This window comes from Notolepis coatsorum (genome assembly GCF_963971535.1).
Source record: "Notolepis coatsorum genome assembly, chromosome: 7".
In the NCBI taxonomy this organism is placed as follows: Eukaryota; Metazoa; Chordata; class Actinopteri; order Aulopiformes; family Paralepididae; genus Notolepis; species Notolepis coatsorum.
In genome coordinates, this window is record NC_140171.1 from 99,746,050 (window position 1) to 99,761,354 (window position 15,305).

General features: G+C 45.5%; 1 protein-coding gene across 3 annotated transcripts in view; it reads left to right on the top strand.

Annotated features, from left to right (window-relative positions):
- Nucleotides 1-15,305, top strand: part of LOC311232666 (replication factor C subunit 3) — a 158,264-nt gene that overhangs the window by 79,044 nt on the left and 63,915 nt on the right. For 2 of the 3 annotated variants that reach the window (XM_084319532.1, XM_084319533.1), the window contains 2 exons: nucleotides 381-479; nucleotides 1,127-1,196. The exons of the other annotated variant lie outside the window; for it this stretch is intronic. In XM_084319532.1, coding sequence (XP_084175658.1) covers nucleotides 381-479; nucleotides 1,127-1,196 — 169 coding nt within the window. The remainder of the gene's footprint in view (nucleotides 1-380; nucleotides 480-1,126; nucleotides 1,197-15,305) is intronic. 3 annotated transcript variants of the gene reach the window in all.

Here is a 15,305-nt window from a genome sequence, read left to right on the forward strand (position 1 = left end):
AAAAAAAAAGAAAAAAAAAAAACATATATATATATATTTTTTTTTTTGCTAAATCAACTCTTCCTCTCCTTGTTAACTACAACAAGCAATGCTGTTTGTTATTTAAGATGAGGTCGGACTCGGCACTGACAGATTTGTGTTCATTATGCTGCTTTTATAAAGCCTCAAATGACTGCTTACAATATACAATTTTGGCTGGTAGCTCTCGGGCTAGGTGGTAAATAAAAAAGTAGATCTTGGTTCAAAAAATGTTGGCCACCCCTGGCCTATATGAACCTGTATACCTATACCTTGTTTCCCAGGTATCTAATCCCTATTATACCAGAAGGAAGTCATTGGACAGCCTTTACTAACCTGTATATCTATACCTTGTTTCCCAGGTATCCATTCTCAGCAGACCAGGATGTCCCAGAGACCGACTGGGAAGTGTACCTAAGAGAAACGGCTAATGCCATTGTCAGCCAGCAGAGCCCACAGAGGTAAAGATAGATTAAATGGTCACAGGAAATACTACATAAACCAAAATTAAGAACATTTAGTACGATAAAACGTTATAGAAATGAAAAATATGTGTGTGCTCCATTATCTAAAAGACAAAGGTCATTATGTGCCCAGCTCCGCTCTGGGATTTTGCCCCTGCACCGGGGGGTCACAGAAGAAGAGCGGATCTGTATTTACTGTAATATTGAGAATGAGTTTAATTTGATGTTTTATTGTCTATTATATTATGAGTTGCGTCAAACGTTATTTGACAGTTGTAAAAACCTTGAGTTAATGTGGTTGAGTGATGTAGAAAGACTAAAATGGATTTGTGATCACAGGGTATTTGCACTTGCAGAATATTTAGAGAAAGCTTGGGATAAACGTACGAAAAGAACATATACTATGTGATGTATTTATTTTGGCCTCTGATGGTGTGCATGGTGTAGCTTACAAACCTTGGGAAGTAAATGTTAAATTCAATTATTGTTTTTGGTGTTTTATAATCCCGTAAGGGATGTGTCGACGGGACATGGCACAAAAATAAAATGTCATTCATTCTACAGAAGTAGGTTGATGTTGTGTCAGACTTGCGCTAGTCTTTAATGGCTTTACCATGAGTCTGACATCAGTCTCTTTGTTGCAGGTTATTGGAGGTACGAGCCAGGCTCTATGAACTACTGACCCACTGTATCCCTCCTGAAATCATCATGAAGGTACCGTTACAATCCCATCGCATGTCATCATGCATGTCTTGATGATAATGTGTGTATGGACATTGTATGTGCAGTTTGCATGGTGACAGGATGTTTTTAAGGTGTTGCAGCTATGGTATGTAATGGTTCATGGTGTTCTGATGGAGTGTTTGGACACCCATGGTATTCAGGTTAACTAATACAGGGTATCTCAATTTAACCTCTTAAGCCCGGAGCCCCTTTTTTTGTATCCGCCTAAAATACATACCTAAGTAAATGGAAGATTTCTCCACTTCTACAAGGTCCATTTGCATGTTCTTGGTATCTATTGGTATCTATATTGTGTCTATTACTAGTCTTGCTTAAATTGTGATGAAACAGGAGAATATGAATTATTATTTTTCTTTGCATTTTCTTTTTTAAATATTTTTTTTCTCTCTTTTTCTGTATTTTTGCTCCCATCCCAATTTAGTCATTATGCCAATTCCCTTCCTGGTCGTTGCGCGCATTGTCCCACTGTCGGCCTAGGGAGGGTGTAGAACTACCACATGCCTCCTCCGATACATGTGGAGTCAGCCAGCCACTTCTTTTCACCTGACAGCAAGGACTCTCACTGGGGGAATGTAACACGTGCGGAGGTTCACGCTATTTACGCCATTTCCCCTCCCTGCTGAACAGGCGCCCGACCGACCAGTAGGAACCGCAGGTTACAACGTCCAGGACACATACCCTGCCAGCTTCCCACCCGCTAACACTGCCAATTGTGTTAGTAGGGACGACTGACCAAGCCGGAGGTACCGCTGACGGCTGGATTCGATCCCAGAGTCTCTGCGGTGGTAGGCGAGTGCATTCTCCACTGCGCTACCCAGCCGCCCTTTTGTTTGCATTTTTGACAGTGAATAACATAGGGGTGTAACGGTACACAAAATCCACGGTTCGGGGGGGGGGGGGGGGGGGGGGGGGCGATACCAGTGCATACATAAAAAAAAAAAATTATTGTATAAATTATACTTTTTTTTTTATATATATATATATATATATATATATATATATACAGCTACTGTTTTATATATACTGTTTTTTAGTAATAACTAGAAAGTAATGGTATTTATTCAACAACAGGTGATTGATTAATGATACTAATACAATGAGTATGGGGCTGCAGCACTGCAGATATACCCTGATCATTGATCCACACGGACATTATACGTTGCTGCACTCGCTACCCAGTGGCTCTGCAGATATACCCTACTCAGTCTACAAGGCTCCGTTAGAAGTAGCACAGAGGATCTGTTGTGATTTTTGCACAATAAATATTCAACATTCTCTTTTGAGACTCCGCCTCAGACTCTTATCATTTCAAGTTCAAGTTCAAGTTCTTTAATAGTTGTCATACAGAAGTACAGAATACTTTCATACAAAATGCTTCTTACTGTTACGCTCCAGAGACTGTGCTAGACAAGATAGTATCAAATAACATAATAACATAATATAGCATGAATTTAGAAGAAGAAAATGAGGTCACAGTGTTCGGTATAGACATATGTACAATGTTCTGAGTTACCATATAATATACAATACACAATACTATGCAGTGTACTAATGTACAGTACTATCTAGTGCAAAGCAGAAATGGGATGAGGTACAATTTTAGGTACAATTTACAGTAAGGTGTACGAGTTGTAGTGCAATCCTTCATCCATAAATATAAAGTGTGGGGAGTGGGTGCTACAGTGTGTTTGTTTAAAGTGGGTGTGTGCTATAAGTGTGTGGAGTGGGTGCTACAGTGTGTTTGTTTAAAGTGAGTGTGTGCGTGTGGATGTGTGTGCTATGTGCGTTTGGTGGTTGTTGTTGTGTAGTGTTCATTCATTGTTCGTTTAGCAGCCTGATGGCCTGGGGATAGAAGCTTCTTCTGAGTCTTTCTGTGCTCGCCTTGAGACTCCTGTATCGCTTGCCTGACGGCAGCAGTTCAAAGAGGCAGTTGTTCGGGTGACTGGAGTCTTTAATGATTCTCTTAGCCTTGCCCTTGCAACGCTTGAAAATGTGATTTACGTTGGAATACTCCTTTGCCAACTTGCTGTACTTTGCTTGCAGGTCTGCAGCCATTATTGCTGGATTATGAATAGCCCCAACTTTAGCCAAGGTAACGTTATGGCTAAACCTTTAACGTTAGTTAATGCTAGCTTTCGGTTAGCTGTTCAATGCTAACACCACCAAGCGAACCCATCAGAGCTCTCCGTCAACAGCGCTCTGTCGGGAGGATGGCATTTAAGAAAGTATCTGCTGTTAAAATGACAAACAGCATTGACACTTTAATTCACGTCGGTTAAACACGTTTGTTTTATAATGCTCACAGCAGACCGCAGTGTTGTTGATAAATTACGCGGGGCCGGGGCGATTTAAGTTCCGCAAAAAAAGGTTCCGCACCGTTGCAATCGTACGGTGCACAGCCCGTACTGTACCGGAGGACCACATTGACGCGGTACAGTACATATCCGCGTACCGTTACACCCCTAGAACACCATGCTAAAAATGACCAGACATGAAAAACTGCGACTGAGCTCGTTCAGTACCTCTTTGAGATCACGCGTACAAAAAAATCTAAGGAAATGAATAAAGGGAAGATGATTAAACGGAAGGTTTTGTAGATACATACTGAATTCTGCCATCCCGACCCATGCAATTTGAAATATTATTATAGAATATAGAATGAGGCCTATAAATTACCTTATTATACAGGGCTCTACAGTGCGACCATATTGCTCGCATTTGCCCCTAGAAATGTGTGTGCGAACCGGAAAAATCAATTACAGCCTCAGTCGTGCTTTTTTCTTTCCGCTGATAATCGTTAAACTACAAGTCCCACATTGCACTCAAGCCAACGGTCCAATCACAGTAGAGTGACATGACTGGTTTCAATGGAAAGAAAGGAAATGACCGATGAGAAGCTTTCATTTGCTTTTTTACTTCCGGAAAGACCGCCATTGCGATATGCGAGACTTTGCCGAGACAGTAACTTATTCTAGCCTTACCAATAGCAATAGATTTTAGAACACCTAGATTTTTAGTTTATTTGACAATTATTAAAATACATTACATGTTACTAGGGATGTCCCGATCAAGTTTTTTTGCTCCCGATCCGATCCAGATCATGTGATTTTGAGTATCTACCGATACCGATATTTCCCGATCCGATCAAATTATTATAATTTTTTATTTATTTTTTACTTTTATTTTTTTTATTTAACAAACATGACCATGTTCACGTCTTAAACTCATACTGAGGCCTTAGTTTTGGTTTTAAATTGCATATCATCATTAATTTATTTATTGTCACACAGAGCAGAAGAATTTTGCCAAAACAAACCAATAGTATCCAGCTGCAGAACGGCAGACCAGCCACACTCTCAGACCCAAACGCATTTCCTTTGATTTAATTATACATCAAATGTTTTATGTCAAGGATTGCAATGCCTCGCTTGAATGAAGTTAACTTTTCACCTGGATAACGTCAACATTCAGGGTGAATGTAATGTGAGAAATTGGGATTTAAAAAAAATAAAAATGATTTGGGTCTGCGAGTGTGGCTGGTCTGCCGTTCTGCAGCTGGATACTATTGGTTTGTTTTGGTAAAATTCTTCTGCTCTGTGACAATAAATAAATGAATGATGATATGCAATTTAAAACTAAGGCCTCAGTATGAGTTTAAGACGTGAACATGGTCATGTTTTTTTGCCGATCCCGATCTTCGGAAAATCACGTGATCGGGGCCGATCACGTGATCGGATCGGGACATCCCTACATGTTACAACAAGTCATGCATCCTAAAATTATCAAGGATAGCACAAAAAAGTCACCGACTTATTTCCATTGTGGTCCTTGGTCTCAGCAGCACATGGTATTTACATAAACATGTATTACACATATTACCATCAGCCTATTGCTAAAAATAGAATTTAAAAGTAAAATACAACATTATTAATAAAATATACAAATACAATATACAAAATTTACAGACACACTACACTACATTAAAAACTAGAACCTTCCTTAGTTACTCTGGGACATTTTCTAGGAGCCATTTCCTAACGTTCACCTTGAACCTATACAGGTTCACGATGTTTGGTGATCAAAGGCAACTCATTCCACTCCTGTGCTCCTCTGTGAGCAAATGAGCACTGTCCCATCTTTGTTCTACACCTTGGAGCAGGGAACAAAATAAGCACCCCGCCAAGCGCCAAATGCGTGTAGATTTAAGGTTTGGCGAGTAAAAATTAGAGGTCTGCCCGCCACCTGGCGTGTAGTTCATATCGATACTCTTATTTTGAAAATCCTGTGCGGGTCTCATTTCCGGCCCAAGCGCAGCTCCAGTCATAATATCTATGGCTCCGGCAGCTAGCAACGTTCGGTTCATATGATACTCTTATTTTGAAAAACCCCGTAGCAACTCTGTGCGTCATATCCGCCCAGTCCGTGCTTCTGAAAGCAGAGCAGCGCTACACAGCAGTGCGCCTACACGACCCGAAATACTGTCGTGAGATTTTTAGATTAGTTTAGGTTCGTGTAACGTTAGATATTGTAAAAAATAAACGTATTTACGGTGCTTTTAGACGTCGCTCTTTTATTTTTAAACCCCCCGCCCGGAAGTAAAAATTATGCTTATTTTTCTGCTTGTTATCAATAGAGTTGTTCCGATACCGATACTGGTATCGGAAATGCCGCCGATACTGCCTAAAACGCTGGTATCGGTATCGGCGAGTACACGTAAATTCTAGCCTCCGATCCCATGATGTAATTTATCTCCTGCCGAGTCCTGCGGAGAGTGAGGATTATAAAATGAACATGTTTTAAAGTGTGATGCTGTGTCATTTTAACAGCAGATACACTTTCTTAAATTCCATTGTCCCCGACAGTGCGGTGTGACGGGGAGCTCGGACGGGAATCGGGCTGTGTTTGGCTGGTGTTATGATAGCATTAGCTGGAAAGATAGCTAGTTGGAACAACATCCGCTTTTAACGTTACATCAAATCAGATGATCGCCTGTCCTTTCTCCGGACCTAACACTGTCCGTGACCGTCTATCAACAATAATGCACCCACGGTGAATTGTATTTAAGTTAAGTAGCTACGGACTAGCGTTAGCTGACTATTACTAACGTTATCAATGCGGGAAGACGCGCTAGGTCAGTTAGCTTAGCTTGATAACGTTACCGTGTCTAAAGTTGGTGCTATTCACATAATCCAGCAATAATGGCTGCAGACCTGCAAGCAAAGTACAGCAAGTGCCAAAGGATAAGAGTCTGAGGCGGAGTTTCAAAAGAGAATGTTGAATATTTATTTTGCATCAAAAACCACAACATGAACGTTCTATCTGCCACTAGCTTACAGACTGAATAGGGTATATCTGCAGAGCCACTGAGTAGCGAGTGCAACACCGTTTAATGTCCGTGTGGATCATTGGAGTAGGGTATATCTGCAGTGCTGCAGCCCATACTCATTGATTAATGATACTAATACAAATCTATACAATCACCTGTTGTTGAATAAATACTATACGTTCTAGTTATTACTAAAAAACAGTATAACAGTATCTAAAAAAAAAAAAAAAAAAAGTATAATTTATATAATTTTTTTTTAATTTTTTTTGTATGCACTGGTATCGGATAAATATCGGTATCGGCCGATACCCAAAGCTTAGGTATCGGAATCGGATCGGAAAGGGAAAAATGGTATCGGAACATCTCTAGTTATCAATGGGTTGGTTGAGAAGGGAAGTGTCATCTATCTAGGGAACCTAGCTACATACGGGGTACAATGTTACATAGGCTGTGCGTCGATGTTGCAGAAGCATAAAGGCAGAGTGTCTACAACACCTTTGCTTTGTCGATGTTGTGGTGCAGTTGCTTTGAAGTTGCTGTAGCATGTAGAGGCCTTAAGGCTTTCCCTGTCAAGAAGATTGGCCTTTCTAGCCAAAAACCTGGTGCGGGCATTTACCTTACCCAGCACCTGTAAGGCCATTCCCTCCCCCCCCCAGACTGTCATCCAGCATACAGCCCAGGTACTTCACTGCCGTTCTTGCTGCTATAACCTCGGACCCTAATTCTACATTGAGTTCAGGAGCCTTTTTTAATCTGGGCTTAGATCCGAACAAAATGGACTCCGTTTTGCCTAAGTGAATTGAGAGCCTATTGTCAGACAGCCAATTCCTAACCTTAGAGTTCCTCTCCTAGCATTCTTTGGAGTGTACTCAGATCCTTATGGGAGATGAGCAAAGCTGAATCATCTGCAAATAAGAATAAATTACAAGAACATGCTTCTCTCATATCATTTATGTACAATAAAAATAGCAATGGTCCTAAAACACTTCCTTGCGGCACCCCACAAACTATTGGTTTGGCATTCGACAAAAAACCATTGACCTCTACCCTCTGGTCCCTGTCTGTCAGATATGAGGCAATCCACTTTACAGCTGTATCATTCAGTCCCAGAGCTTTCAGTTTATTAAGCAGTAGACCATGATTTACTGTGTCGAAGGCTTTCTGAAGATCAAGTAAGACCATTCCACACAGTTTACCTTCATCCATCTCCTTTCTAATAAAATCAGTCAGATAAAGGAGGCATGAGTCTGTAGAATATGACTTCCTAAACCCTGATTGAAATTCATATAGAAGATTGTCCTTGCTAACATATTCTGATATCTGCTCGTGCACCACTCTTTCTAAAATCTTCGACGTGACACTCAAAATGGATACTGGCCTGTAATTACCAGGCTCAGAGCTAGGGGTGGACGGTATAAACGGTATGAATTTGCTCTACGGTATGGATTTTGACTATACCGTGTAACCGGTAGAGCAGCTCTAAAAGAGCAATGACGTCATGTAACCACAGCGCGACTATTTCAATCGCATTTGCCCCTAAAAATAGATAGAATTAGTCATAGATAATAGATATGTGCAAACTGGAAAAAGTTATTTAGGAGGCTTCGCGCAGTGGGCGTGTCAACACGCAATTGTCATTTCATAATAAACACATATCACCGCGGCGCACAGCAAGTTTCAATTTCAATTTTTAACCAGTGGAGAAAGGTAAGGGATTTCCCTATCGTTTTTCTTATATGAATTATTCTACGTTAATAAAACATACCTGGTGATCAACTACAGTTTGCTGTAAACATTATGATATGTGTGTAGTGTTATGATAACGACGGCTGCAGCTGGAGGACGGCTGCAGCAGTGGAGTTGCGAATAGCATGTAGCTGCAGAGCCGCAGAACCATGGGCGCTTTTAGGTCTGGTCACAGGCCCGCTCAACAGCGCCCCCCCACCCAACGGCTGAATTGCCAATGGCTCCTGAAAGCGCCCATGGTTCTGCGGCTCTGCAGCTACATATGCTTCTAGCAAAATCCAGCATCCAGCCTCGCTGTTTGCAATGGGAGCAGCACGGAGTCTCGACTCGGGACTTATTTTATTTGGAATATAATGACTTTATACGCAAAAGTTGCCTAGTTTTAAGTTAAAATATTATAAATCTACATGCCTTGAGGATGTCATTCTTTATATAGCCTGCCTATCAGGCAAAACAAATTATTCTAACGGAAACACTGATACCGTGATATATACCGTTACCGTCTATGCTTCAAATTATACCGTGATATAAATTTTAGACCATACCGTCCACCCCTACTCAGAGCTATTCCCTTTTTTGTACAAGGGAATAATCTTTGCATGTTTAGTACCAGGCAGCAGGACCGGACGGCATCCCCGGCCGCGTCCTAAAAGTCTGTGCCGACCAACTGGCCCCGGTATTCACTGACATCTTCAACCTGTCCTTGGAACAGGCTGTCATCCCCACCTGTCTGAAGAAGTCCACCATCATCCCTGTACCCAAAAAATCTACGCCCGCTTGCCTCAACGACTACCGCCCTGTAGCCCTCACCTCCATAGCCATGAAGTGCTTTGAGAAGCTAGTGAAGGGCTACATCTGTTCCTCCCTCCCCATCAACCTGGACCCTCTGCAATTTGCATATCGCCCCAACAGGTCCACGGAGGACGCCATAGCCCATGTGCTGCACACAGCAGCATCACATCTGGACAAGAGGCAGGGGAACTATGTGAGAATGCTGTTCATCGACTACAGCTCAGCATTCAATACCATAGTCCCCTCCAAACTCATAGCCAAGCTCAGGGACCTGGGCTTGAACTATGACCAGTGCCAGTGGGTCTTGGACTTCCTGACGGGCAGACCCCAGGTGGTAAGAGCCGGCAACTGCACCTCCTCATCCATCACGCTCAACATAGGGGCCCCCCAGGGCTGTGTTCTGAGCCCCCTCCTCTACTCCCTGTACACACATGACTGCGTAGCACAGCGGAACAACAACACCATCATCAAATTTGCTGATGACACAGTAGTGGTGGGCCTGATCTCTGCCAACGACGAAAGGGCCTACCTGGAAGAGGTAGAGAACCTGTCACAGTGGTGTCAGGAGAACTGCCTCTCCCTGAACGTCAGCAAAACAAAAGAGATGATTGTGGACTTCAGGAGGTCGGGGGTCAAGGACTACAGCCCCCTCAGCATCGACGGGGCACCGGTTGAGAGAGTGAACAGTTTCAAGTACCTCGGAGCCCACATATCCAAGGACTTGACATGGACCACACACATTGACAGTGTTGTGAAGAAGGCACGACAACGCCTCTACTTCCTCAGGCGCCTAAGGAAGTTCCAAGTCAGTCAGAAGATCCTTAGGAACTTCTACTCATGTACAATAGAGAGCATCCTGACCGGCAACATCACCTCCTGGTTTGGGAATAGCACTGCACAAGACCGTAGCAGACTACAAAGAGTGACACGTTCAGCCGAACGCACAATTGAAGGGGGGCTTCCCACCCTCCAGAACATTTACAACAAGCGGTGCAAGGGGAAGGCTAAGAGAATTATTAAGGACTCGAGCCACCCGAACAACTGCCTCTTTGAACTGCTGCCGTCAGGCAAGCGATACCGGAGTCTTAAGGCGAGCACAGAAAGACTCAGAAGGAGCTTCTATCCCCAGGCCATCAGGCTGCTAAACGAACAATAATCGCTAAACGAAAATAATCACTATGCAACAACCATCAAATGCACACAGCACACACACCCACACGCACACACTCACTCAAACAAACAACACACTGCAGCACCCACTCTCCACACTTTAGATCACACAAACACACTTACACTTTATATTTATTGATAAAGGATTTGCACTACAACTCGTACACCTACTGTGAATTGTACCTAAACTGCACCTCGTCCATTTATGCCTTGCACTATATAGTATTGTATATTAGTACACTGCACAGTATTGTATATTGTATGGTAACTACGTCTACGAACATTGTACATATGTCTAAACTGAACACTGTGACCTCTTTTTTTACTCTTTTTTACTTCTAATTTTTACTATGTTTTTATTTCATACTTATCTTGTCATGCACAGTCTCTGGAGCGCAACAGTAAGAAGCATTTTGTACAAAAGTATTCTGTACTTCTGTATGACAACTATTAAAGAAACTTGAAACTTGAAACTTGGTACAATGCCTTGCTCCAGGGAGAGGTTAATAAGATGTGCAACACAGGGAGCTATTTCCTGTGCCCCATCTCTTTAAAACTTTGCAGAAATGTTGTCCAAGCCAGTGGCTTTTGCTATATTAAGCTCGGCCAACATTTCTGCTACTTTCTCAACTGTCACTTTGGTCAAGGTAAACAAATTGGCCAGTACCCCTCGGCCAGAATAAAACCTCTGAATAAACTCCTCTCCATATACCCCTGTCTTAGGCGGCAGTGCATCAACAAGCTTGTTGGCTACTGAGGTAAAGAAGGCATTAAATTAATTGGTCACCTGTGCTTTATCAAATTCTATTTTACCTTTTGATATTTAGGCCAATATTGGGCTTGCCACTGCTGGCTTTGCCCCCACAACCCATGTCGTTAGGTTATGACTATAACCAAGTTCTGTTAGTTAGGGGCGATGCTTGGCATCGCCTTCTGCACTATCTCGCGTACGTGCACGCGTACTGAATAAACCACAAATGTACCTCTAATACCAGTATTAGTCTGACCACACCCCTCATCAGCTTACCTTCATAAGCAGGTGTGTGGTCACCTGCTCTCCTCCTTCCCAAGCTTTCACCACAAGGTGAGGACAAGGGCTGCAGCGGCGTCCGATGCCAAGCATCGCCCCTAACTAACAGAACTTGGTTATAGTCATAACCTAACGTTCTGTATCGTTAGTGGCTTAGCTTGGCATCGCCTTCTGCACAAGGGAGGCCAAGCGGAGCCACTTGGCTGACAAATACACCCCGCTGACAGCCCCCCAAAACCATCAGAACAGGGAGGGCCGAGCCCCCCCGACCCCCCCTAATGGAGGGTAGCCCCCCTATTAGGGACGTCACGGGAGGGCGACGGACCCGACCGTGCGAAGAGGCACTCAAGCAACTCAACGCACAGGGTGAGCAGACCGTGGCTTGACCCACGACTACACACACGCACAACCCGCATGCCACCCGGGAACGAACGGAGGAACAACCTCGTTACTGCCCCCAGAATCACGGGGTCAAGGGCAAACCCAACCCCGTGGCAAGGCCGTAGCAGCGGAGCACGAAGGAAGACCCAGACCCACCAAAAGGACTGGACTCCCTGGAATGGGGGCCCGGAGAAGTCCATGATGCCAGCATCAAGACCCCACCAGGTGGGCACGTAGTGCCCCGCCCCCCACATCGCCAGCGTATTCGGACAAAGGCCCCTCAGTCACTGCACCTGGTATTCCCAGGCGGAACCAACCAGGCCAGTAAGCCGAGCGGGCCCCGTCCCCCCAATAGTACACCGCCTGGCACACTGACCCTGCAGAATAGGCAGTCAGCATGGCCGTAAGCACACAAAAAAGGTTAACCAACGGAAGCAGGCAGCGCACCGGGGAAAAACCAGGCAACAGGCTGTTAACCCTAGCCTGGAGACTGCGGACGAGACAGGCGCCAGAGGGGACAGCTGAACACAGCCGCCCCGGCGGAAGGAGCGTAAGCTGGCGGTGTTGCATGACCAAGCCTCCATTTAACAACCCCCACCCAGAGGGGTCGAGGCAGAGAAGGCTGACACGATTGGCAGACGTCATGAACGTGCAGGGGCACCCTCAACCGGTGAACCCGGGAGTTGACACTGCTCCAACACACCAGGGAATCAACCACCTCGGTGTTACCCAATGCGGTGGTTGTTCCTATAACCCCTCAAGAAAAAACTCCAAAAACACACCTGCGGGTATACACCGGCTATACCGCAGTACAAGTGTTTCAGTTTCCAAAAAGGGTTAACCCAGGCCTACGGGTCGCAAACATCACTTCGGACCGGGCCTGGCGGTACGGGAAGCACAGGGTCACCAGAGGAGGTCAAAAAACCACCCCCACAGGCCCCTCTTCGCCATGCGTGAGAGAGGAGCGAAAAACAATGGAGAACCAGCCCCTAAGCACACCGTACCTGGTATTCCCCGGCGGTCTCCCAACCAAGTACTAACCAGGACCAACCTGTGTAGCGGCCGAGATCCGACGAGATCGAGCGCGTACAGAATGGCATGGCTGTAAGCCATGACGACAGTGCTGAGTAAAAACATACCCAACCAGGGTCTCCATAGCGCTTAACCCTGTGACACCCAGACCGACCTGGCATTTTTCCCCCTGAAAAAAGCCCAAGTCCCTCAGGGTACCAGAACAGCAGATCTGCATCCCCGGCGGACAACGGGTTCAACTGATCTGGACCAGCGTGACCAGAACCAGTCCCGTGCCCTAACCACGCCGACATGCCTACTCCAGGAGAAGGGCAGATATGCGTGTTGATCTTAACATGAAAAGAAGGCGCCACCCAGACGTCGGGACGAACCGCGCCTGGTGGCCCACCCCAAGGGCGTGAGACCCCACTACATATGTTCAGATCCATCCCGTCATCATCCCCCAGACATGAACGAGGATCCGTCGACAACCCACCCAGGTCATGGGATGTGGTCGCCGGAAGAGGAAAAACCCCCATCTCAGTTGCTTTATAAAAACGCTGTTTCAACCACAAGCAACTAAGGCGTGCCAGTCAATCGCCTGTTTACAGCGAGCTAGCACTATACGTGCGTCGGGACACACCCCCATCAATGAACAGGCTATTTAGACCTGTCATTGAATCCCCAAGGCGCCCAGGGGAACGACAAGAGGGGTGTGACACTCCCTAACTCCAACACTTCTGGAATAGAAAGAAGGAAGCATCAACAGTATGTATCCCAGTCTACACAGCCGGGGTAAAAAATGTTCACATTTTTACATCCCACCACCCTCCCATAGGAAAGAGACGGGGATCCCCAGAGAGACTTCCCACGCGAGCTGTACAGATTGAAAAGAATATATTGCACCTTGAGCCATGTAAAAAACTGGTTTTAGGGCCTCCGGGGAAGAGGCACCGAACCCATACACACTCAATAAACGAATTGAATCGAATATACATACAATAGAAAAGGACCCTTCTAGAGGGTCCACTCACTTTGACAATCTGAGGAGGAAGGCTCTGTACTCTGATGGAGGCTTCCTCACATGGATCACATGGAAGAAGGAGTCCGAACTCACAGAAGGCCTGAGTAGGCGCTTGGTGAGGAGGAGCCCTGACCACCCCCCCTGAAAACAGATCCATCACATGGACCTGAACAGCACACGGAAGTCCTACCAACAGAGACGCGCACGGTGACGTACTCTATGGCGGGGGAATTCCTGCGGTGCACACGCCCAATATACCAGGCCGTGGGACCAGGAACTCCCTCCCCCCCCCCCCCCCCCCCCCCCCCGTAACGTGCCGAACCGCCACGTGACGGGAACCTTGAAGGACAGGGGGTGTACCCCTGACCGACAGAACAATGGGGAGAGGAAAGGTTACCAGTTCACCCCTTTACGACCCCACACCCATGATACGACGTAACGACAAAAAGAGAATATGACACAGTCATAGTCAGCTCTATGAAGCGTTTCACAGCTCCACACAGCGCACGAGCTAACCTGCTATCTGATTTTTACTAAGGAAAAACACAGAATAGAGAGGGCTCTAAGAACCCCGGTCCAACATACACATGTGCTTCTGTGGCCAGTACAACCCAGTTGTAGGTCACATGACACACACAACCCATCATCATCACAATGAGAGAATACATCATTCTTGATTAGTATCGACCACAGGCCTTGCTAAGCACACGACAGCAACCAAACCAATTTCCCTTTAGGAAATAAGTTTCTCCAGCTGATTTAGCACAACCTCAGCAATCAAGCTGAGAGTTACATCGTATCCCTACCACACAAAAGACACAATTAATGCACAACATGTCTGATAGGAGGTGATAAAGTCCCCAGGGAACCGGGGGGGGAAAAACACAATCCTCCTATTTTACCCTCAATACGGCCAGTTAAAACAGGAAAACCTGTTAATGTGTGAACTCACTGTCCATTGTCATTACAGTCTGAGAAAGAACATTCTTTTACTCACTCGTCACCCAGCATAGCTTCATAGGTTAGTTGCCTTAGTAGTGAGTACACGGTACACATAAACACCATGATGTTTCTCACACAACAACCAGATCAATACATCACGACCTGCACGGAGAAGCTACTGCCAGTGACAAAAACAGCTCACACACAACCCGCAACGTATCTCAAATGCATTGCAACAACACACGTTTTGGGAAAAAACACCGTCATTCACAATACATTTAGCAAGGTAAAACCAGAAGACGTGTTATGAGGGTCTGGCCAACCCCGTACCTGCCCGGAACGCAGATCAGCGAAGTGCAGTCACAAGCCACCGTAGAACACAGCCCTCTTTGTTGACGCAATCCCCGTCTAGGCTCAGGCAGGGTTGACGAACATCCCCTGTCAAGGATGACGTCGTGGTCAAGAGTGTAAAACATGTTAAAAATCAAAGCACGTTCAACAGAATAGCATCAAGCTAACGGCTGCTCCAACCGTTCGGGTGCTATCGCTTCCGCTCGCGAGACGCCGATCTACGACGCACGCGATCAGGAGCGAGCTCCCGGCGGCGCGCGAGAAGCCAAGCTACCCCGCGCCAGGCCACCGACCGGCTAACCGTAA